At 53.5% G+C, this 22,515-nt stretch overlaps 1 protein-coding gene across 1 annotated transcript; it reads left to right on the forward strand.

The window, feature by feature from the left end:
* The first annotated feature begins 4,827 nt into the window (after positions 1-4,827).
* Prf1 (perforin 1) lies at positions 4,828-8,842 on the forward strand. The gene is made up of 2 exons (XM_005325944.3): positions 4,828-5,790; positions 6,925-8,842. Exons 1-2 carry the CDS (start codon positions 5,249-5,251, stop codon positions 8,051-8,053), a joined length of 1,671 nt encoding a protein of 556 aa, XP_005326001.2. The 5' UTR covers positions 4,828-5,248; the 3' UTR covers positions 8,054-8,842.
* Positions 8,843-22,515: the final 13,673 nt, after the last annotated feature.

Raw genomic sequence — 22,515 nt, forward strand, 5'->3', positions numbered from 1 at the left:
CAGCATAACGCAGCAGAGGGCACCTTGTGGCAAGGCAGAGCGAGGGCATTAACTTGGGTCTCTCCTCCTGTTCTTAAAAGGCCACTAATGTCATCATGGGGGCCCACCATGAGGACCTTATCTAATTCTCCTTACCTCCCAAAGGCCCCACCTCCAAGTACCAGTGACATATGACTTTGAGAATTAAATGAATTGCTATGGTTTGAATGTTTGCTCCCCAGCACATGAATCTGGGAGAACAAACATTTAAAGCCTAGTAAGTAGGTGATTTATAAGAACACAAGTTTATTTCTCACAGTTCTGGAGGCTGGGAAGCCCAGACCAAGGCACCAGCAGGTTCAGCTCCCAGGGAGGGCTCACTCTCTGCTCCACCAATGTCACCTCGTGGCCATGTCCTCACGTGGCCCAAAGCAGAAGAACAAAAAGCAACTAACAGATTGCTTCGAGCCCCTTTTATCTCAGATTTATCTCCTAAAGTCTCCCCACTTATTATTATTGCATTGAGGATTAAGTTTTAATATGAATTTTGGAAGATGTCAAAGCCATAGCCAATATCTGTGATTTTCTATCAAGATAGAAATGCTGGGGCTGGGGCTGGGGCTGAGTGGCAGAGTGCTTGCCTAGCACATGTGAGGCACTGGGTTCTATCCTCAGCACCACATAAAAATAAATAAATAGATAAATGGTTTGTGTCCATCTACAATAAAAAACAATTATTTTTTTAAAAATTGAAATTCTGAGTGATGTGGCTCAGTATTAGAACTTGCCCAGCGTGCTCAAGGCCCTGGGTTCTGTTTTCCCTAGCAATATGCACACACACACACACACACACACACATACACACACACACACACACATACACACACACACACACACACAAATTGCAACCTTAAAAGGATCAGAACCATTTGGAAAACCACATGGAAAAGAATGAAATTGGATGCTTTTCCATACACAAAAATGAACTCCAAATGGACCGTAGATCTAAAACTGCAAAACGGTTAGTAGAGAACATCAGAGTAAATCTCCATAGCCTTGGGTTAGACCGAACCTTCTTAGATATGACTAAGAACTACAAGAAAAAAAAAAAGAAAATAGATACATTGGACTTCATCAAAATGAAATATGTTTATGCTTCAAAAGGACACCATCTAAAAAACGAGAATGCCACTCAGAATAGAAGAAAATATTTGCAAATCATATATCTGATAAGATTCTAGAATCCAAAACATAAAAAGAACTATGAGAGCTCAACAATAAAAAGACAACTCACTTCAAAAATGCACTTCAGGAGACATTTCTTCAAAGAAAATAAACAAAAAGCTCAAAAGCACATGGAAAACCATGTGCCATTAACTGTTAGAAAATTCAAATCAAAACCACAAGGAGATACCACTTTATACCTACTCAGATGGCTGTAATAAAAATGACCAATAAGAGTGGGAAAGGAGGTGGAGAAATTGGAATCTTCACATGCTGCTGTTAGGAATATATGGAAAATAGTTTCTAAAACCGTAAAAACCCAAGATTTCCACGGGACCCAGCAATTCCACTCAAGGTACAAGCTCAAGAACAATGAAACAGGTTCGTTCAGCTGGGCACGGGGGCACCTGCCTTAATCCCAGCAGCTTGGGAATCTGAGGCAGGAGGATCTTGAGTTCAAAGCCAGCCTCCACAAGTTAGCAAGGCCCCAAGCAATTTAATTGTTGCTAAACCCTGTCTCTAATTAAAATATTAAAAAAGGGTGGGGATGTGGCTCTGTGGTTAAGCACCCCTGGGTTCAATCCCTGGTACCAAAAAAAGGAAGAAAAAAAAAAGAAAGAAAACGTATGCTCACGCAAAAACTTGAACACCAATGTTCATAGCAGCATGATTCATCATGCATAATAGCCAAAGAGTGGGAAAACCCCAAAACCCATCAACTGATGTGTGAATGAACAAAACGTGGTCTATTGGAACAGTCAACCGTGAAAAGCAATGAAGTACTGACAGAGCTACTGCACGGATGAAGCTTGAATGTTCTGTTAAATGAAATAGCCAGACGCGAAAGGTCACATGTCATAGGATTCCATTTAGATGAAATGTCCAAACTAGGAGAACCCATGGACGTGTTGGGGGGAAATGAGAACTGACTACCAACAGGAACAGGGGAATCCTTTCAGGAGTGATGAAAATGTTCTAAAATTGATTGTGGCCATGGGTGGACAGCTCCGGGAACAGGCTAAAAACAATGCATTGAGTCGGGGACTATAATCGGGTGAATATACGGTTTGTGAATTATATCTCAGTAGAGTTGTTTTAAAGGACATGTGGATGGTGTCTGGCAATGGACAAAGTGTGTCCTTGTTGAAACTTGTGTCTCTGAGGGTGACTGTGTTTAATGCACATTTCAAGCACAAGGTTGACCTGGACAGGACGGCCGTCACCAGAAGCCAAGCCCACTTATCATCCTGGATGTCAATGGGGCTCTTGGATGGGCAGCATCCACACCATCATAGACACCAGCCACTGGACACCTGCCAAACGCACGTCTCGTCATGAGTTGGAAGGATTCCTGGGGATCTCCATGTTCTCCCTTTGATTTGATAGGTGAGGAGATCCAGGCTCAGCAAGGGCTTAAAGTGTCTTGTCCCACAGCAAGTTGCCCGTGAGGCTGGGACGAGAGCCTGTTTCGAGCCTCGCTTTCGTTTCCTATAGATTTTGGCAGGGTTTTCACGGGCGTTCCCGCGGCCCTCCTCAGATGTCGGAAATGAAACTCCTCCCAGCCCTGGTGTCTGAGCCAGGCCACGGGCCGGAGCTGGAGGGGGTCAGGAAGCCGCAATCTCTGGGAGAAAAAGGGGAGAGGATGGGGCCAGTTCCGAGAAGGCAGTGTGAGCCCCTGTTCCCGTCAGAGCGGGGATGCAGGGGGGACAGAGACTCAAGGGATGAACCCCAAGACGTGACCCATGACACACGGTGTCACACGTGGTCTGAGGCTTGTGGCTATTTTTTCCTGTCACATACACAATTGGAAGTACTGAGAACTGACCCCCCCACTCACCCCTGTGTCCCACCTCAGAACCAGTGTGCTTTGGCCCCCCAGAAGGTGACCTGTGAGTCACTTGCCCCATGGAAACCTCCCCCGCCCTGACCTCAGGCAGGGCAGAGTGGAGGAGCCGGGCCCCAGCCTTCCCCCTGGGATCTCGCAGCAGGGCCTGCTGGGCCCAGGACAGGGCTGGCACGAAGGGGTGGGCAGGAAGTGGCACCAGCTTTGGACACCTTTTCTCCTCCCTGCTCCAGGAGCAGGGGACAGTCACATATGTGGACACCTTCTGAGGGCCAGGCACAGTTCTAAGCACTTGACACGGATGGACTTGCCTCTTCTTCACGGAGGCCCGAGGCCAGCCGGCCCTAGGCACCTCTGACGCAGGTCAGAAGGGGCAGGGCTCACTTGGCGTTGAGTACAGAGCCCTGTGGTACCTCCCCGGGTCCCGTGGCCCAGGCTTTTGTGGCAGATGAGCCTCTGGCCTCTCGGCTTGCTTCCTGCGGGCTGTCAGCAGGGCCGGATGAGGAGGTGATGACAGGGTGGGTGCTGGGGGACCTGTGGCCACAGCTGGAGGTGGGACAGGAAGCTGAAGTGATGTGACGTGGCTGGGGCAAGCCTGCCTGGGGGGCTGACGCCACTATTTCAGGAGACTCCGGTGGCGGGGAGCACGGCGGCCCCGCGGCAGTTTCTCGCAGGATTCCAGGTAGGGCGGAGGCGGGGTAAGGGCTGGGGGTCCTGGGTGGGAGGGAATGGCTGCTGCTCTCAGGGAAGCCAGGGGAGCAGGAAGTGCCCTGACCCGTGAGATACGAGCTCTGGGCCTCAGAGGGCCCGGCCTCCCCTCACTGCCTCCCTGGGCAGCCTTGGACCCACTCTGGCCTCAGTTTCCTCATTGTGGAGTCGCACTCATGGTCTCCAAGAGCCCCTCAAGCAACAACTAGAGCTTCTGAAAACAAATGGCCAAGAGGACAAGCCCGGGTGGAGACCGAGATCCGGGCTAGGGTCACGACAGAAGCCTGTGGTCCCCTGAGCGGGGTGCCTGGGGGGACTTGGGAAGCTCCCCTCCCCTCTGCACCCCCTGAGCCCTGCACGGTCCTGGAATTCCACCTTCAAGTCACCCCTTTGGGTTGGGCATGGAAGGCTCCACGTAAGGGACATTCCTGTCCTCTATGACCCCCTTTTCTCAGAAACTGAGGTCCCTGCAGGCACCAGAGAGAAAAGGCCCCTGAGGAGCTCAGGTCACAGGGGGATAGAGAGGAGATTCCAGCCAGCATCCCAGCAGCTCAGGAGGCTGAGGCAGGAGGATCGTGTGTTCAAAGCCAGCCTCAGCAACTTAGGGAGGCCCTAAGCAACTCAGTGAGACCTTGTCACTATATAAAATATAAAAAAGGGCTGGGGACGTGGCACAGTGGTAAAGTGCCCTGGGTTCAATCCCCAGTACAGAGAGAGAGAGAGAGAGAGAGAGAGAGAGAGAGAGAGAGAGATTCCCGATCATAGGTAGGCACCAAGCCATCTCAGAAGGAGGGAGAAACTTCCAGCCAATGTAGACAACAGGTAGGTCTCTGCCAGACGTCCAGGAGCTTGGTGGGGAGTGCCGGAGGGGAGACCCGGGCACCAGGAAGGGTGTGCATAGCAAACCCAAGGGCGTGGGCACACACAGCCCCCATCCGTTCCCCCGTCTACCCACCCCCACAGCGTGGCACATCATGCCTCTCCAGTGAGGCTCGGAGGGAGACCCCGAAGGGAAAATGGGGAGCGCCAGGGCATGCATGGCCTCATTTCTTTCCCGGTTCTGTTAAGGACTCGGTGGGAGAGACGGGGACGGGAGCTGGAGACACAGAGTGAGAATCAGGTGGAAGAGGGCCAGCAGTTCCAGAGCCCAAGAGGAATCTTCTCCGGAATCCAGACTTGGCAGGTCCTCAGGCTTCCAGCTACTCTTCCCTCTTCTGAGACCAGAGCCCCGTCCTCACCAGCAGCAGTTGTGTCCTGGGGACACAGACATCCATCCAGATTCCCATTAGGGAGCCCTGCTGGATGCCGGGCTGGGCAGACACACTCCCTGGGCCTGTCTGCACCGAGCTGTAGAACTGACGCAGCTCCGGCATTCCGTCATTTAGCAGAATCCCTGCCCTTCCAGGGATCCCCACTGGTGGGCAGAGAACACAGCCACCCTCCCTCCCTCTGCCCGGGGTCCCAGAGCTCAAAGCTCCCTGTTCCCACAGCTCCATGGGCACCCAACTTCTCTTCCGAGGCATTCTCCTCCTGTTGCTGCCCCGACCTGCCCCAGCCTCCTGCTACACAGCTGCGCGATCAGAGTGCAAGCAAAACCATGACCCCGTGCCTGGCGCGCTGCTGGCTGGGGAAGGTGTGGACGTGACCAGCCTCCGCCGCTCCGGCTCCTTCCCCGTGGACACACACAGGTTCCTGCGGCCCGACGGCACCTGCACCCTCTGTAAAAACCCCCTGCAGAAGAGCGCCCTGCAGCGTCTGCCCCTGGCGCTCACCCACTGGCGTGGGCAGGGCTCCAACTGCAGGCGCCAAGTAGCCAAGGCCAAAATCAGCTCCACCGAGGAGGTGGCCCGGGAGGCGGCCTCCAACATCAACAATGACTGGCGGGTGGGGCTGGACGTGACTCCCCCCGAGCCCAGCAGCAACGTGCACATGTCTGTGGCCGGCTCGCACTCCAAGGCGGCGGACTTCGCCGCCCAAAAGACCCACCAGGACCAGTACATCTTCAGCACGGACACGGTGGAGTGTCGCCTCTACAGGTGAGGGCCGGGGGTGGTGCAGGTGATGTGGACGAGGACGGGGAAACCCCGAGGTCCATCTAGGAGCTCTGGAATTGCAGGATGGGGACTTGGAGGCTGCTCCCACCAGGAGGAAACCAGAGACCTGGTTCTCAGGCTTCAGGTGACAGCTCCTGGGCCTCTTCCCATCCAGGAGGGCCACTGAGAGCCCAGGCAGAGGGAAAGTGAGCAAGACTGTGCCTGATGCCCTAACGTGGTACCAGGGAGGTGTGCCGAGAGCCCACCCACCTCCTTCCTGGGCACTGCCAGCCTCCCATGGGGTCCTACCTGGATAGGGACAGAGACCTGAGACCTGGCTGGGTCCTCCCTCCTTATTGCTGTGTGATCTTGGGCATCTGAACTGGGCCTCATTTATCCATTTAACCAATATTCACACCTGGCTCATGTGTCAGGGCGACCCGACTAAGCAACAGCGGTCCATACTCCAGCCCCCATAGAACAGGGAGCCTGGGACACAAGTCCCACACCAAGCAATGGCCACCCGAGTCACTCCTCTGATTTCCCGGGCCATGAGTCCTCCACAGTGAGGCAGGGCACCTCCTGCCTGCATGGCCAGAGCAGTTGGGAGCCCAGGCCCATGAGCCTGAGCCAGAGGAACGGATGAGTGAAGGTTCAAAAGCAAGATGGGAGCCGGGCGCGGTGGTGCACACCTGTGATCCCAGCAGCTCGGGAGGCTGAGGCAGGAGGATTGTGAGTTCAAAGCCAGCCTCAGCAACAGCGCAGCACTCAGCAACTTAGTGAGACCCTGTCTCTAAATAAAATACATATTAGGGCTGGGGAGGTGACTCAGTGGTCGAGGGGCCCTGAGTTTAATCCCCGGTACCAATAAACAACCATAAAAAAGCGAGGTAGAGACCATCCATGCTTTTATAACCAGAAAATACAATGCTTCATTTAATGAGGCAAGACCTATGTCACGTAGCTCATCACCAAGGAGCGATAGTGCCCAGAGCTTTGGCATTGGAGCCAAGGGCACTGAGTTCAAGTCCTGGTTGTTCCCACGCACACTTGAACTCGGGAGGTCTTGAAGGAGTTATTGAGTGGGGAAAACACTACCCACCCTCGGGCTCACCTGATGTTCCTCTCTCCCCACAGTTTCCACGTGGTGCACAGACCCCCACTGCACCCTGATTTCAAGAGGGCACTTGGGGACCTGCCCCCGCACCTCAACACCTCCACCGAGCCTGACTACCTCAGGCTCATCCACAACTACGGCACCCACTTCATCCGGTCCGTGGAGCTGGGTGGCCGCGTCTCAGCCCTCACGGCCCTGCGCACCTGTGCACTGGCCTTGGATGGGCTCACGGCCGACGAGGTGGCGGACTGCCTGGCTGTGGAGGCCCAGGTGAGCATCGGTGGCCATGCCGAGTCCTCATCCGAGTTCAAGGCCTGCGAGGAGAAGAAGCAGCGGCACAAGATGGTAACCTCCTTCCACCAGACCTACAACGAGCGCCACTCCGAGGTGGTCGGCGGCCGCCACGCCTCCTTGCGAGACCTGCTATTCGGGAACCAGGCTGGGCCCGAGCAGTACTCAGCCTGGGTGGCTTCGCTGATCAGCAGCCCCGGCCTGGTGGACTACAGCCTGGAGCCCCTGCACTTCCTGGTGGATGGCCAGGACCCGCGGCGGGAGGCGCTGAGGCAGGCGGTGAGCAACTACCTGATGGGCAAGGCACGCTGGAGGGACTGCAGCCGGCCCTGCCCGCCTGGGCAACAGAAAAGTCCCCATGACCCGTGCCAGTGCGTGTGCCACGGCTCAGCAGTCACCAACCAAGACTGCTGTCCACGCCAGAGGGGCCTGGCACAGCTGGAGGTGACCATCGTCCAAGCGTGGAATCTGTGGGGAGACTATGGTAGTGCTACAGACGCCTATGTGAAGGTCTTCTTTGGTGGCCAGGAGCTGAGGACCGGCACCATATGGAACAATAACAACCCCAGATGGATGACTCGGCTGGACTTTGGGGATGTGCTTCTGACCACAGGGGGCCCCCTGAGGGTGCAGGTTTGGGATGCAGACAACGGCTGGGATGATGACCTCCTTGGCTCCTGTGACCGGTCTCTAAGGTCTGGCTCCCACGAGGTGCAGTGCCACATGAATCACGGTCACCTGCAATTCCTCTACCAGGCCAGGTGCTTGCCCCACCTGGCTGGGGGAACCTGCCTGGATTATGCCCCCCAGGGGCTTCTGGGAGAGCCTCCAGGGAACCGCAGTGGGGCCGTGTGGTGAGGGCTCAGGCTTTATCATTGAGGTGGCTGAGTTTACAGGTCAACCCCGAGGTCCCTGGCCCAACTGTCCCAGCCCTCCGACCTTCCAAGCCTGGCAGTCACTGGTCCACAGACTATAGCTCCGGCAGGGGTTGGGCAAAAAGTCAGCAGACTGTCCCACGGGCTGCTTAGAGCTCATCTTTTAAAACCCTCCTTGCAGCCATTTATTTTTTACTTTTTGGTACTGGTGATGGAACTCAGGGGCACTTTGCTGCTGAGCTGCATCCCAAGTCCTTTTTCATTTTGAGACAGGGTCTTGCAAACTTGCTCAGGGTCTTGCTAAGTTGCCAAGGCTGGCCTCAAACTTGTGATCCTCCTGCCTCAGCCTCCCAAGACACTGGGATTACAAGCGTGCACCACCACACCTTTGCTCTTTGTCTCCCTGCTTTATCTCTAAGACCAAGCAAGGATCGCCGCGACCTAGCTCGCTGCACACGTGAGGCCAATAGATAGGATATATATGACGGTGACCGTGATGGTGGTGTTGTGGCAGAGGAGACAATGGGGACAAAACCACCTCTAGAGCCAAAATTCTACATCAGCAACCCATACGAAATGGGCAGGCAGGTCATGTAAACTGCTTTTCTGCTTTTGCTGGAAATGTGGAGGCTTGAAATATTTTACTTTCCTTGTAACCCTCCGGCTTGAGAAAAAGCAGCATGAACTCAGTGATAAGTGGCCACAGACATTCAGTTCCCATCTGGAAGAAAACAGGGACAGGTGAGGACGGTGGTGAATGAGCAAGTGTGAGTCTTATTTATGGGTGGGGTGGGGGCGGGGCCGTGCTGCAGCTCTCCTCCAGCCAAACCCTCCCAGGTGGAAATGTGAGCCCAAAACTTCCGGGTCTTCTCATTTTCTAAAGCAATCATAAACTCCAACTTGATTGCTCACTGTGGCAATTCATCTCACTTTGTACGCTTTGTAAAAATAAACCTCTCTGGGCAAATGTGGTACAGGTCCAAGAGACCATATTCTCAGGCCATCACGGAGCCGGGGATTTTCATTCAGAAAACTCTGCTTCCCACAGAGCCCGTTCGCGCAGGCTGAAAAAATCTCACAACGCAGGCGGGCAGTGCAGTCACTCCAACAGGGTGGTCTCTGAGGGCTTCCGGGCCTTGCTGTGCAGAAAACCTGATCTCAGGGTCTGATGTTAAATAAAGTGGTCTTTTTTTGGGGGGGGTGCCTAGGGTAAAGGCCTCAGTACACAGGCCCATGGAGTTGGGGGGCAAGGTGCAGGGCAGCTCTGTAGCTGTGGTAGGACGTGGCAGAACAGCGTCAGGGGGACTCAGGATCGGCCAGAGCTCCCCACGCTATTTGATACTCCTGACAAATCGCTCTCTGAGGTTTGTGGAGCACCCATAACTCAAAAGCCAAGTAGTGACCCCAAACCCCCAGGTTGGGCAGGAGGAAGGAGTGAGGCCTAGAAGCCTGGTAGAAACCACGGTCCTTCCACGTTTCCATCCACAGCCACACACACAGACAAGAACACAGGAGGGACCTCGAAGTGTCACTCGGGCTGTGACTGAAGCAGAAGTGTCGACCCCACCCCTGGGGGAAGGTAGAGCCGTGAATCAGGGTGGGGCCTGCTGGGCCAGCCCGGCTCCCTGGGCCTCAGGGTCTCCACGAGGACCCTCTTCCCTTCCTTCCCTCCTCTCAGGCCTGCTCTGCAGGTGCTGGGGAAGGGGTGCTGAGCGGTGGACTGGCTGGCCCTTCAGTCTCCCAGGTCGGGAAACCACAGCCCGGAAGCAAGAAGGGGTTGCCCAGTGGTCAAGGCGGAAGTTCGTGGCAGAAAGAACCAGGTGCCTTTGAGTCCTGGGCGCGTCCCTCTGAGCACAGCTTCAGAAAGGACGATGGGGCCGGGAAGGAGGGTGGTTAGGGAAAGGGACTGAGGAGGCCAAGGAGCTGCTGTCGTGGGGGCGCAGCTACGATGGAGCCCTCAACCCCGACTCAAGACCAGCAGGACATTTCCAGCTCCGTCCCACAAGGGTGTGGGGCCGCTGGGTCACACCCAGAGCCCAGGTTTGTTTGAAAACTCGGACACCTTCCATTCGGCCCCGTGAATTCACTTGGTGAAAATAAACCCCTGCAGAAAACACGGGAGAAGCCAAAGAGAACTGGGCTGCGGGTCCCCACCCTGCAGCAACCCAAGGGGCAGGCCTGAGCCCCCTCCCTGGGCAGGAGACACGGGGGAGGGGAGAGACCAGGGTCTCTGTTTCCCTGTGTCCTCTGCAGGTGGACTTGGGCCTCCTGCTGGAGTCTGGGAGGCTGCTGGGCCTTTATCCTAGTTCCAGGAACTTGCCCTCAGCCCGCCCTTGTCACTCCAGGGGTGACGGAAGCTCTGCAGCTGCAAACCCCAAGTGGCTGCACCACTACCCCTCTGCTCCCACGGTCCCCGACTCCTGTCACTGCCATCTCTGTAACTAAACCCTGTGCAAATTGCTGTAGTGGAGTCTGCCACTGGCTGCCCACGGGGACCCTGAGTGTTAGTCCACTCCCTGAGCCCCGGTGGAAAGTAGAGCCCGCCTCCCACAGAGGCCGACAAGGCCCAAGTCTTGCCTCCCTGCACCCGAGCTCCCCTGTAAGTGGGAAGTGACCCAGGGCTGGGCCACCAGTCTGAGGCTCTGCTGCAGGTGTGGGATGTGCTCAGAAGCAGGTGCTGAAACCAAGGAATCTGTGCAGAGACACAGTGAGGGACAGCGGAAGTGTGCCAGGAGGGTGGCGGATCAAAGGCACGGTATCCCACCACTCAGCATGGGGGGCCACTGGAGCGGGGTCCCCCTGGGGAATTCCAGGCGCTGATGGAGAACACGTACCCCAGAGCGCCCCACGAGGGCAGGGGAGCTGGGGTACTGACACCCCTTGCCCTCAGTCCTTGTGAGGGGGTTCTGGGGGAGGCATTCATTCCCACAGACTCCCGGTCCACCAAAGGAGCAGGTGGAGAGGGTCCAGCAGCCAGAGAAAGCCCTCAGCCCCGCTGAGGGTGTGAGTCAGGGAGTTGTGCTGGTCTTGCTTACGGCCATGAAGGCAGGCTGACATGGAGCCCCTGGAAGCCAGAGCTGGAGCGTGGCAGGAGGAGTTCCTGGGCCAGGGGCTTCAGGCCGCTGGTGACAACGCCCAGAGCTTTCTGCTCATCAGTGTCCCCACCAGAGCAGCCCTGAGGCAGGATTTGGTGACACTGTCCTGGAGGCTCGGGCTGTGCAGACATCCTGGTGACGGAGTGCTCAGTCCATATTCTCGGTGACTATTTGTCATTTAAACTTGACTTCTATTGCCAGCAACTAAATTCCTTGCTGCTTCAACACTCCCATCCCTTTACACTGGTCCTCCTGCCACCATGGTGGGCCCATGTCCTTAGAACTAGCACTTACCTGTCCCCAAGCACCTTCCTCCCCAGGGCATGAGCACAGAAGGGAGGGAACCATTTCTAGGTCCCATCATTCAACTGATGGCCACTAAGAGCCTCCCATGGGCCAGTTCCTAGGCCCCCAGTGACCAGCACATTATGCAGAGCATGCGCCCTTGAGCCCCACGTTGGATGGGGGAATGGATGAGGACATGTAGGAAGATACCAGAGTCAAGGTGACATCCTGGGAGGGAGCTCGGGCTGAGTCGCTTTCCTCTCTTTTCAATCACACACGAACTCGCACACAGGTCAGGGACATCTCCTAGACTCGGGGCCGGCATTGATGACAGTGTTTGTTTTTTATTTTTTTACACATATAGAGCACAATTTTTCATCTCTCTGGTTGTGTACAAAGTATATTCACACCAATTCGTGTCTTCATACCTGTGCTTTGGATAATGATGCCCATCACATTTCACCATCATTTCTAACCCCCTGCCCCCTCCCTTTCCTTCCCACCCCTCTGCCCTACTTAGAGTTCGTCTGTTCCTCCCTTGCTCCCCCTCCCTACTCTAGTATGAATCAGCCTCCTCATACCAGAGAAAACATTCAGCATTTAGTTGTTTGGGATTGGCTAACCTCACTTAGCATTGTCTTCTCCAACTCCATCTATGCCATATTTTTTTTTATCCATTCATCTATTGAAGGGCATCTAGGTTGGTTCCACAGTTTAGCTATTGTGAATTGTGCTGCTATAGACATTGATGTGGCTGTGTCCCTGTAGTATGCTGTTTTTAAGTCCTTTGGCTGAAGATCTAGGGGTGGGATAGCTCGGTCAAATCGTGGTTCCATTCCCAATTTTCTAAGGATTCTCCATACTGCTTTCCATATTGGCTGCACCAATTTGCAGTCCCATCACCCCTGTATCAGTGTACTTTCTCCCCTATATCCTCGAAAACTCTTATTGTTGTCTGTCTTCATAATAGCTGCCATTCTGACTGGAGTGAGGTGAAATCTTAGAGTAGTTTTGATTTGCATTTCTCTAATTGCTAGAGATGATGAGCACTTTTTCATATATTTGTTGATTGATTGTATGTCCTCATCTGAGAAGTGTCTGTTCAGGTCCTTGGCCCGTTTATTGATTGGTTATTTGGGTTTGTTTTTTGAGTTCTTTATATACCCTAGAGATTAGTGCTCTATCTGATGTGTGAGGGGTAAAAATTTGCTCCCAAGATGTAGGCTCTCTATTCACCTCATAGATTGTTTCTTCTGCCGAGAAGAAACTTTTTAGTTTGAATCCATCCCATTTGTTGATTCTTGATTTTAATTCTTGTGCTATAGGAGTCTTATTAAGGAAATTGGGGCCTAATCCCACATGATGGAGATTAGGGCCTACTTTTTCTTCTATTAGACAGAGGGTCTCTGGTTTAATTCCTAGGTCCTTGATCCATTTTGAGTTGAGTTTTGTGCATGGTGAGAGATAGGGGCTTAATTTCATTTTGTTGCATATGGATTTCCAGTTTGCCCAGCACCATTTGTTAAAGAGGCTATCTTTTCTTCAAAGCATGTTCTTGGCACCTTTGTCTAATAGAAGATAACTGTGATTCAGCATTTGCTTTTTAACTGGTTGCAGGGTACCTTTTTCTCCCTCACACACCTTCATGGTCTCTGGGGGCTGTGTCAGTGTCTGACGAGCAGCTGACAAGCTGGGACAGTGAGCCCGCCCCCCTGACAGGTGGACAGAGCTAGTCTAGGTTGGGGGGAAGCTGGGGATGGAGGGGCTCCTGCAGCTCTGAGAGGCGGCGGCTTCTCTTACCTTCCTATTACTCTAAGCCTGTCTGTAGTGTTCTTCATTCCCCCACATCTGTCACTTCTACACTATTTGTCCCCCTGTCCTCATAATGATGGCTTTTCCAGCCCAGGTCACTAACATGGCTTGCTTGGACTCATCTGCCTGGGGCCTGCTCCCTGATCTCCAGGCTCCTGTCTGCCCCCACCTCCACCCGACCCAGGGATGCCTGCACTTGCCCCTCTCCCCTCGGGGCCCATCCAACTCCATCGCTGCCTGGAGACTGCCCCCTGGGGCCTGTTCTGCCTGCCCCCGGCTGGACGTGCTGGGATAGCCTGTGCGCCCCATTAGGCCTCCCGAACCTTCGACTGACCACTGATGAGAGTTGGCATAGCAACACGCAGCTCCCACCCCGTCACCAGGAGCTAACTCCAGGGCAGACCCCACCCTGGCTCCCAGAGCCCTCCACTCCAGTTGCCCAAGCGGTGACCTGCTGGACCATCCCTGTCCAGCTTCCGCCCCCTCTACTGGCATTTTCTGGAATAGCCTCCTGCAGAAACGACTTGCCCTGGAATTCCTGACCCGGGCCTGGCCCTGGGGAAACCAGCGGTGGCCCACAGTGACCACGGCATTGCTTTGCTGAAAATTCCTGATTCCTGTGGCTCTTGGGATAAACCCCTCATGTGAGCCGCAAGCCCCACCTGTTGACCCTGGCTCTCAACCCCACCTCCACCTCACTGAGCCCAGCCTCACTGAACTTGTTGTATCCTCCTTTGGTCACACCCTTCACACTCTGACCCTTTGATGATGTCTTCCTCCAGGAAGCCTTCCCTGACTGCCAGGTCTAGATCATGGCCCCCTTCCCCTGCTTCTGCAGGCCCCAGCATTTTCCCTCTCAGCACCATTTCTGTCTTATGTGTGGTTGAATCAATTAGTCCAGCATAATTGATTGGCATATATATATATTTTTTTCTGGTACTGGGGATTGAATTTAGGGCACTCGACCACTGAGCCACACCCCCAGCCCTATTCTGTATTTTCATTAGAGACAGGGCCTCACTGAGTTGCTTAGCATCTTCTCATTGTAGAGGCTGGCTTTAAACTCATCATCCTCCTGCCTCAGCCTCTCGAGCCACTGGGATTACAGGCGTGCACCACCGTACCCATCTGATTGGCATAAATTTGATGAATGAAAAATATTGTGTGGATGACCAATGAGTGGATGAACAACCCCACCCTGGAATCTTCCAGCCTCTGCTTGGACCCTCCTAGAGAGAGCGCATTGCCTCCCCAGGTAGCGGGTTTGCATTTGGAAGGTTCTGGCCCCTGGAGGTGCTCCGGGGTTCTGTCTGCCCCTGTCTCCAGGAGGGTGGGGCAGGAGGAGCAGCAGGCCGAGTTCAGTCCACGCAGCGGTCTCTGCTGGCTGTCCTCTTGTGAAGCAGTCCCAGAGGGGTGCACACCCCTTGGCTGGTGGGGCCGCCCACCCCCTTCCCTGTCACAGTAGAAATGAGAACTTCTCGTGGAAGGAGATGGCTTCCCTTTGTGGCTCCTGACTTTTCTCATTAGAATCTGTCATGGACGGGAGTCAGATCCATCTGGGCTACCTCTTTCTCTGGGCAGAGCTGATGTCCACTTGGCCTCGCAGGTTCTGACCCCGGGGGGGGGGGCAAGATCCACCCTAGCTGTTAGTGGGCCCTCCCCTCTCTCCTGCACTGCCTGATGAGGTCCTTCCATGGCCGGGCTGGCCACAGCACTGCCCAGGTGGGTAGGCAAGGAGAGGGAGGGTCTGGTGTGGTTGGGACCAAGGTCGCAGGCAGGATTCTCCTGGCTGGTTGGGGTTAGGGTTAGCTGCACAGAGACCTCTAGCGACTCTCTTGAACACCTGGCAACCCGTCGAGGCGCTCCTCCAGACCCCAGGGCCCAGCCCCAAGTTGAGGGGGTGGGAAGAATGGTTTCCATGCGGCTTCTAGTGGGCCCCAGCCCCTGTTCTCTAGCCGTCACATACTCATGAGCAGGGCCAGTGACAGCATCTGCACCATTTTCTCACTGGCATGGTGGGCACCAGGCCATCCTCCTGTGCTGCGAAGGCCCCAGGTCCTTTGGCCTTTCTCTTCCCAAAGGCCACACACTGGACCCCAGCCAGCCAGGACCAGAACCACCCTGGTGGTTTTGCCAGCTAGAATCAGACTTGTTTGCCGTGGAGCCTCCACAGCACATCTGGACTCCCAGTTCATCTCCACCACAGCTGGTTCCTTGTTTCGTCTTAAAAGGACAGTGACGTCATCTCGCTGGCAGGACACTGGATTTTCCCCTGGGAAACCCAAGCTGCTGGTGAGACTCCGCAGTCGTGGAACGAGGTCGACCCGGGGAGGCACCTTGTCTCCTTCTCCTTGCTCCTCGCAGGAATCGGCACCACGGGGTACTGGGATCTCTGCCCGAGGTCCTGCCACCAGCAGGAAACAGAAATTCAGTGAGGACATCCTGGCAGCCCGTGTCCACCCTCCACCAGGAGACGGGAGTTCGGGGCTCCATGTGTTTTCGTTTTGTGAAGCACTTTTCCAATTTGCAGGAATTGTGGGCGCCCTGGCTCCTCCCCGTCCCCTCCACTTCCTGCTGTTTCTCACAAACAGCAGAAGAGACAAACCAGCAGCGTCTCTTGAGAGGGTTTTAAGCACCATTTAGGTCTTACCTCCTCTAGTCTTGCCAGCAGTGCTCTGCGGCAGGTGCACATCTCTCCTTCCTGGAAAGGAAGTCGCCCAGGATTCTGAAGCTTCCCCTCGCATCTTGGTGGCGAACCTTCTCCACCAACCCCTGGAGGAATCCAGAAGTTTCCCTACCACATTTTGCACTGCCTCCCCTAGGGCTCTCCTTTGTAGGTTCCATGACCTTTTTCAAAACGATGCTGCAGGGTGACTGCAGAGGACCCACCTCTCAGGGGGAGCAAGGTCCCATGCCACCTGGCCACTTGCTTCTCTTAAAAATGTAAAATATAGGGCTGGGGTGGTGGCTCAGCAGTAGAGCACTCGCCTAGCACATGTGAGGCCCTGGGTTCGATCGTCAGCACCACATAAAAATAAATAAACAAAATACAGGTATCGTGCCCAACTACAACTAAAATAAATAAATATTTTTAAAAAGAAACTTAAAAAAATGAGGATATAGCTCAGTTGGTAGAGTGTTTGTCTTGCATGCGTAAGGTCCTGGGTTCAATCCCCAGCACCAAAGGAAAAAAAAATGTCAAGTACGCATAACATTTACCCCAAGTGTGCAATTCAGTGCCTTAAATGGAAAATGCTGTAGCCCTCACCTCTATCTAGACCCCAAATTTTTCATCATCCTCAAAACAAAAAATGTGTACCCTTAAACTTCCCTCCAGCCCCTGGTGATCTATTCTATTTTCCTCTCTGTGAATTGCCAACCCTGGATACACCATATAATGGAATCATTCGGTATTTATCTTCCATGCCTGGCTTATTTCACTTAGCATAATGTTTCCAAGATCCCTCCGCATTCTTGAATGCATCAAAATTTCATGTGTTTGGCTGAGTAATATTCCACTGTGTGTCTACTCCACATTCTGTCCATCCATTCACCCTTGGTGGACACTGGGCTTGTTTCTCCCTGAGCTGTAGTGGATAATGCTGTCATGAACATTGTTGGGCCAGTATCTGTTTCAATCCCTGCATTCAATTCTTTTACACATATCTCTAGGGGTGAAATTGCTAGGCCCTATGGCAGTTCTGTATTTAGAACTTTGAGAGTCCACCAAATTGTTCCCTGCCACTAGCTTTTGAGCTAAGCTCTCCGTGTCTGTCTGTGCCCACCATCGCCCTGTCAGATCGGGGCCTGAACACAGGTGCAGTCCTCTGGCACTCCTGCCAGGGCGACAGCGACTCCAACCTTCCCAGCCACGCCCCACCCCTCCCTCACACCCCGCCCTGCAGGAGGGAGGATGGAAAGCCGAGACCTCAGGATTCACATAGTAGGTGCTCAATAAATGTTGCTAAATGAACGAGTGAATGTTGACAGGTATTTCCACCCCCACTCTGCACAGGACCGTGAGCTCACAGAGAGCAGGGACCATGGCCTGTCCACCTCAGTGGCCCCACCAAGCTGGTGTGAAAGGGAAATCCAAAGTGAATTCAGGTGACTGACAGTGGAGGAGAGAGTGACCAAGGTTGGGGGAGGTGCAGGTGCTGAGGAAAGTGCGAGGGGAAGGAACAGCAGAAGGAGGGGAGGAGGACGGGGTGCAGACCCGGGGACCAGAGCCCTGCTCCTGGTACAGGAAGCCAAGAAGAGCTGCCCTGGGCTCCAGCCTCCTCACCTTAGGGGGCTTCCCTTTGCAGACGAGCAGCTGCTCTCCACCACCCAGAAAGGCCAACTCTTCCCCCCTGTCCCTGGAAACCGTCCCACAGCTTAGGGAGCTGGTGTTTGGGGGAAGCAGGACTTGCTCTGAGGTCCCTGCCCCCGAGACTCATCCTCCACGTCATCAAGGTGGGGAAGGGGCTCCCGGTGATGCTCTGTTTGTTTTTACCTTCATCTCCCTTTGCTTAAGTGCCGGCCGTGGGACTGGACCTGCGTCAATATGCATTATCTCATCTGAGTTTCCCGAGAGCCCCATGTTACAGATGAGGAAACCGAGGCTCAGGTCTGATCACTTGCCCAAAGTCCCTCAGCTATTTAGTTGCTGAGAGAAGTGGGATGTGAAATAGTGGTGTCTTGTGGCCAACGGCACTGAGTAGGTCTGCAGCCTGCCCCAGTCCACAGTGCCCTTCGGTCTTCCCTTAGCCTTGGCCCCCATGCTGCAGGACTGAGGTTGGGCCCAGGGACCCTAGATGACTCTCCTTCCTGTAGCCAGGGCAGGGGGCTGTTCCGCCCTTCCCTCTGCCCTTCCCTCCACCTGGAGGTTCCTGGCCCCCTGCTTCAGGCGTCGGGAAGTGACCCCTCCCCACAGTGTGCAGCCCACAGCTCTCCCGGGGTCAGAGCTGGGGCACCCTGTGAGCAGCCCCAGTTCCTGTGCCCTCTCCTGGGCCACAGGAGGTGGCCAGGTGGACCTGGGAATCCCAGGGAGCCTAAAGGAAATGTCACCACCATTTCTGGCAGGCTGACCCTCCTTCTCTGTCACTCTGACTGCTGGGTGACAGGAGAGTGTTGTGGTAGTTCTTTTTGGGTGCCCAGGGCAGTAGAGTTGTCTGGACGTATGACACAGGGACGGAGTAGAACTCACTCCAACTGGGACCCCATTCAGGAGGGCATCTCGCTCCGGCCATGCAGACTGGACCAGAGGCCCCTCCCTTCTTTCCCACAGCCTCCCCTGCCCCAACCTGGCTGCTAAGAGCAGCCAGCGGTTAGAGGCCGCCCGGGAATGCCCCTGCGGAAGGTGTCCAGCGGGCTGGGTGCCCCTTCCCACTGCTGACAGAGCAAGCTGGACCGAGGAGAGACGGGCCTGTGTGTAAGCCAGGCCGGCCGCCGGCACGCACATCTGCTTTTGATTTGGAAAACCAAACCAAACCAAACCAAGGTTTGCAGAACCAACCACCAGTCAGACGAGACGGCCAGGAACCACTCAGCTCTCTTAAGAACCCAAGAGGCTTCCAAGCCCTTTGCAGACCATTTTGACCATGCAAATTTGTTTATTAAACAAACCATGCAAATGGGTTGGCTCGAAGGCCAGGAGTGATCACGGGGCTCCTTATCTGAGCTCTAGGTAGGTGCTGCAGGAAGCCAACTTCGAGACAGTAGCCGATTCCCATCATCCTGTGTCAAGTATCTGAACATAACGTCAAGACTTGACTTGGACAGATTGAATTTCTTCCCCTTGGCCCTGGGGATTGAAACCAAGGGCGCTTAACCACTGAGCCACATCCCTGGCCCTTTTTGTATTTTTTTTAGAGACAGGGCCTCACTGAGTTGCTTAGGGCCTTGCTGAGTTGCCAACACTGGCTTTGAACTCGTGATCCTCCCGCCTCAGCCTCCGGAGCACTGGGATGACAGGCGTGCCCCACCCTGCCAGCTGCTTGCACAAACTTAGTGCCTTAGATTTTCCCTGCATTTCTTCCCTAGTCATGTCTCCCAACTAACCCGAAAAGCATTTGCCTGCTCTTTGTCTTCGTTGTATCAACAACATGGGGCAAAAAGATCCATTGGGAAGACGGGCCTTCGCAGGCCCAGGTGTGTGCTGGGCGGTACTTGCTGGGCGCCCTGAGGCAAGGGGCTTCCTCTTTGAGTCTCGGTTCCTCAGGCACAGCTTGGCCACAGGAACAGCAAAACAGGTGAGGGGTGCAGAAGCACTCGTAGGGAAGAGGCCTGACTGGAGGCAATACCCGGGAAATGGCCACTGCTCAGGGGGTGACACCTGTCACTGAGAGCTGAGAAATCCTGCCCTGCTCAGAGGAGGCAGCGGGAGGAGGCAGTATCCACTCCATGTTGGAGCTGAAGAAGCAGACGGGGAGGGGTGGAGAAGGTGTCCAGTAAGGCTCTGTTCACCCAGGAAACACTGGGGACCCTACCGTGTGGGGTGTGTGGGGACACAAAGACGGACACCATTAGTACTCTGCTGCACCCGCCACCCCACCAAAGCCCCACTCCCCTCCTCAGCAAACCTTCCTGGAAAGCTCTTCAGGGTGTTTTCACCTGAGTGGCCTCATGAATACGGAAGAAACTGAAACCGTCATAAAGATGCCTTCCTAAAACCTGCCTGCCCATTGCAAGGGCTCCATGAACCATCCAGCCACAGATGAGCCAAGAGATGGAAGCACGGTTCCAGAACACTGAAATGATACAGAGCCGCCCCACACCTGACTTATAAGGCCACCACAGGCTGACCACAAAACTCAGGATGACAAAAGGGGGAAACACTTGGAAACATAGATGCAAAAGTTCTAATTAAAAAGTTCTGATTCAGCAATATGTCTAAAGAATAAAACATTGACCAAGGAACACGCATCTAGGAATATAAGGGTTATTCAACCTTGAAAAACTTGTTAATGTCCATTTCAATATTAACATATTAAAAGAGGGAGCATATAGTAGTCCCATGAGTGGTAAGAAAACATGGGTTTTATTTTGTTTTATTTTTTTGCAGCGCTAGAGAGTGAACCCAGGGCCTTGCACATGCGAGACATGTGCTCTATCCCTGAGCCACAGACCCACTCCAAGGTTTTTTAATATTAACAAACCAGGAATTAGAGGAAATTTCTTTATCATAAAGGCATCTAAACTAAGTCTAGATCAAGAATCAGAGTCGGTGATGGAGCATTAAAAATATTCTTATCATTAGACTTAGGAGTGAGGATGATCATTATTTCATATTGTGCAGGAAGAATGAGCCTACATAACAAGAAAAATACTGAATATAAATAGCAGAAAGAAATTAAACAGCTGAGCATGGTGGCACATGCCTGGAATCCCACCTGTAGAGAGACTGAGGCACGAGGATAAGTTGGAGGCTAGCCTCAGCCATTTAGTGAGACCCTGCTTCAAAATAAAAAACAGGGGCTGAGGTTGTAGCTCAGCTGTAGAGAGCTTGCCTCGCATGCATGAGGCTCTGGGTTCAATTCCCAGCACTACAAAATAAAAATAAAAATAAAAAATAAAAGGGCCTGGGGCAGTAGTAGAGTGCTTCTGCATTCAATCCCTAGTACCACTAAAAAAAAAAAAAAAAAAGAAAGAGAGAAAGAAAATAGTTATTATTTCCAAATAGTACAATCATCTAGTTCCAAATTTCAAGAATTTTTTTTAAAAAAAACCTGTTAAAGTTATTCAGCTTAGGAATATGGCCATATTTAAAAAAATTTTTTTAAATTACCTATCTCAACAATAATGAGTTAGAAACTGTAATAGAAGAATTGTAATCACAAAAAATCAATTTTAAAACCATAAAAAACTCCATGAGAAATCAGCAGGACTTATATAAGAAGAGTGTTGATAACTTTCCCCAAAAGACACAAAAGAAACCTTAATAAGCACAGGTGGGGATGGCCACCTTCCTGGGAGACGTGATATTGGCTGAGCCAATAGATATTGAATCGTTTAATGACACCATTAACATACCAACGGGATTTTAAAATACAAGTCAGTTGATTATTCTAAAATCCATTTGGAAATGACAGCACCTGAGAACAGTAGGGAAGCACAGAAGGAAGGGAGTTGCGACAGGAAGGCGGAGGAGGGGAGGCCGAGAACCTGAGGACGCTGGTGACCAGCACAGGGTGTGGACGGCTCCTGGCCTCAGAGACCCCGAGCAGCTCCCCTGCGCACTAAGACAGCGGCTTGTCAAAGGTTCCTGGGGCCCAGGGGCGCCCGCTCAGCTGTGGTGGATGTGGATGCAGGCATACGACGTCATTGTCCCTCAGCTGGTTGTCCCCTTCTCGAGCTGCAGCCATCTGTAGCCTCTCCCTTAAGTTCCCTAGTACTTAGGACTCTTCTGGTCACTCACTGAAACACCCAGCGTGAGCTCGACGGGGCCTCGCGGCTGGCTGAGTCTCTGCCCAGCCCTGGGGGTCAGCACGCAGAAGGATGGGGTGCGCAGGCTGGCTCAGCCTGGGTCCTGCCCCTCCAGAGCACCGAGGGGCACACGGTCCCTGCGAGGATGACGAATGCTAGGGGCAGTGACAACTACGCATCTACACTTCGAACCCATGGATGGGGGGGGACCCCAACACAGGACAGAGGCTGTAGTTCAAGTAGCGCAGGATGGTGGTTACTAATGATGGGCTAATTGCAGATCCACTTGGAAAAAAATCATATTTTCTATCTCATGTCATTCACAGGAATCTATTCCAGAAGAATTAAGAAACTTCACACACACTAAGAAAGCATTCAAAGGAAACGCAGAATATAGGTAAGAACTTGCCAGACTATCCCCAAAATGTTTCCTCTTGGGCCTCTCCCCAAATTACCCCAGCTCCCACATTTCCTAGAGGGTTTGACAGTCTCTCCCCCATCACTGGAAATGGCAGAGAGGCTCCCCACACCTGGAGTTGGCTCCAGCAGCCGCCCCTGACTTGAGCAAGGGCTGGGAACCAGAACTCTAGCTGCACAACAGGATGAGTTACTCGGGTCTCGTCGCAGGTTGAACACGAGGAGGACTGGGAAAGAAGTGCAATACAGAGCTGGACAGACACGTGCTTAACAAAGAACTTCACGAAATAAGCCAATTGTTGATCCAGAAATGGGTCAGCCCCAGGGTGGACTGGAATGGAGGGGTGGGCTGGAAGGGAGCACGTGTGTCTGATGGTGTTTGTCTGTTTAGTTGCAAATGAACACAATCAATACCTTTATTTATTTTTTA

The sequence above is a fragment of the Ictidomys tridecemlineatus genome, chromosome 1 (assembly GCF_052094955.1).
Source record: "Ictidomys tridecemlineatus isolate mIctTri1 chromosome 1, mIctTri1.hap1, whole genome shotgun sequence".
Taxonomy (NCBI): domain Eukaryota; kingdom Metazoa; phylum Chordata; class Mammalia; order Rodentia; family Sciuridae; genus Ictidomys; species Ictidomys tridecemlineatus.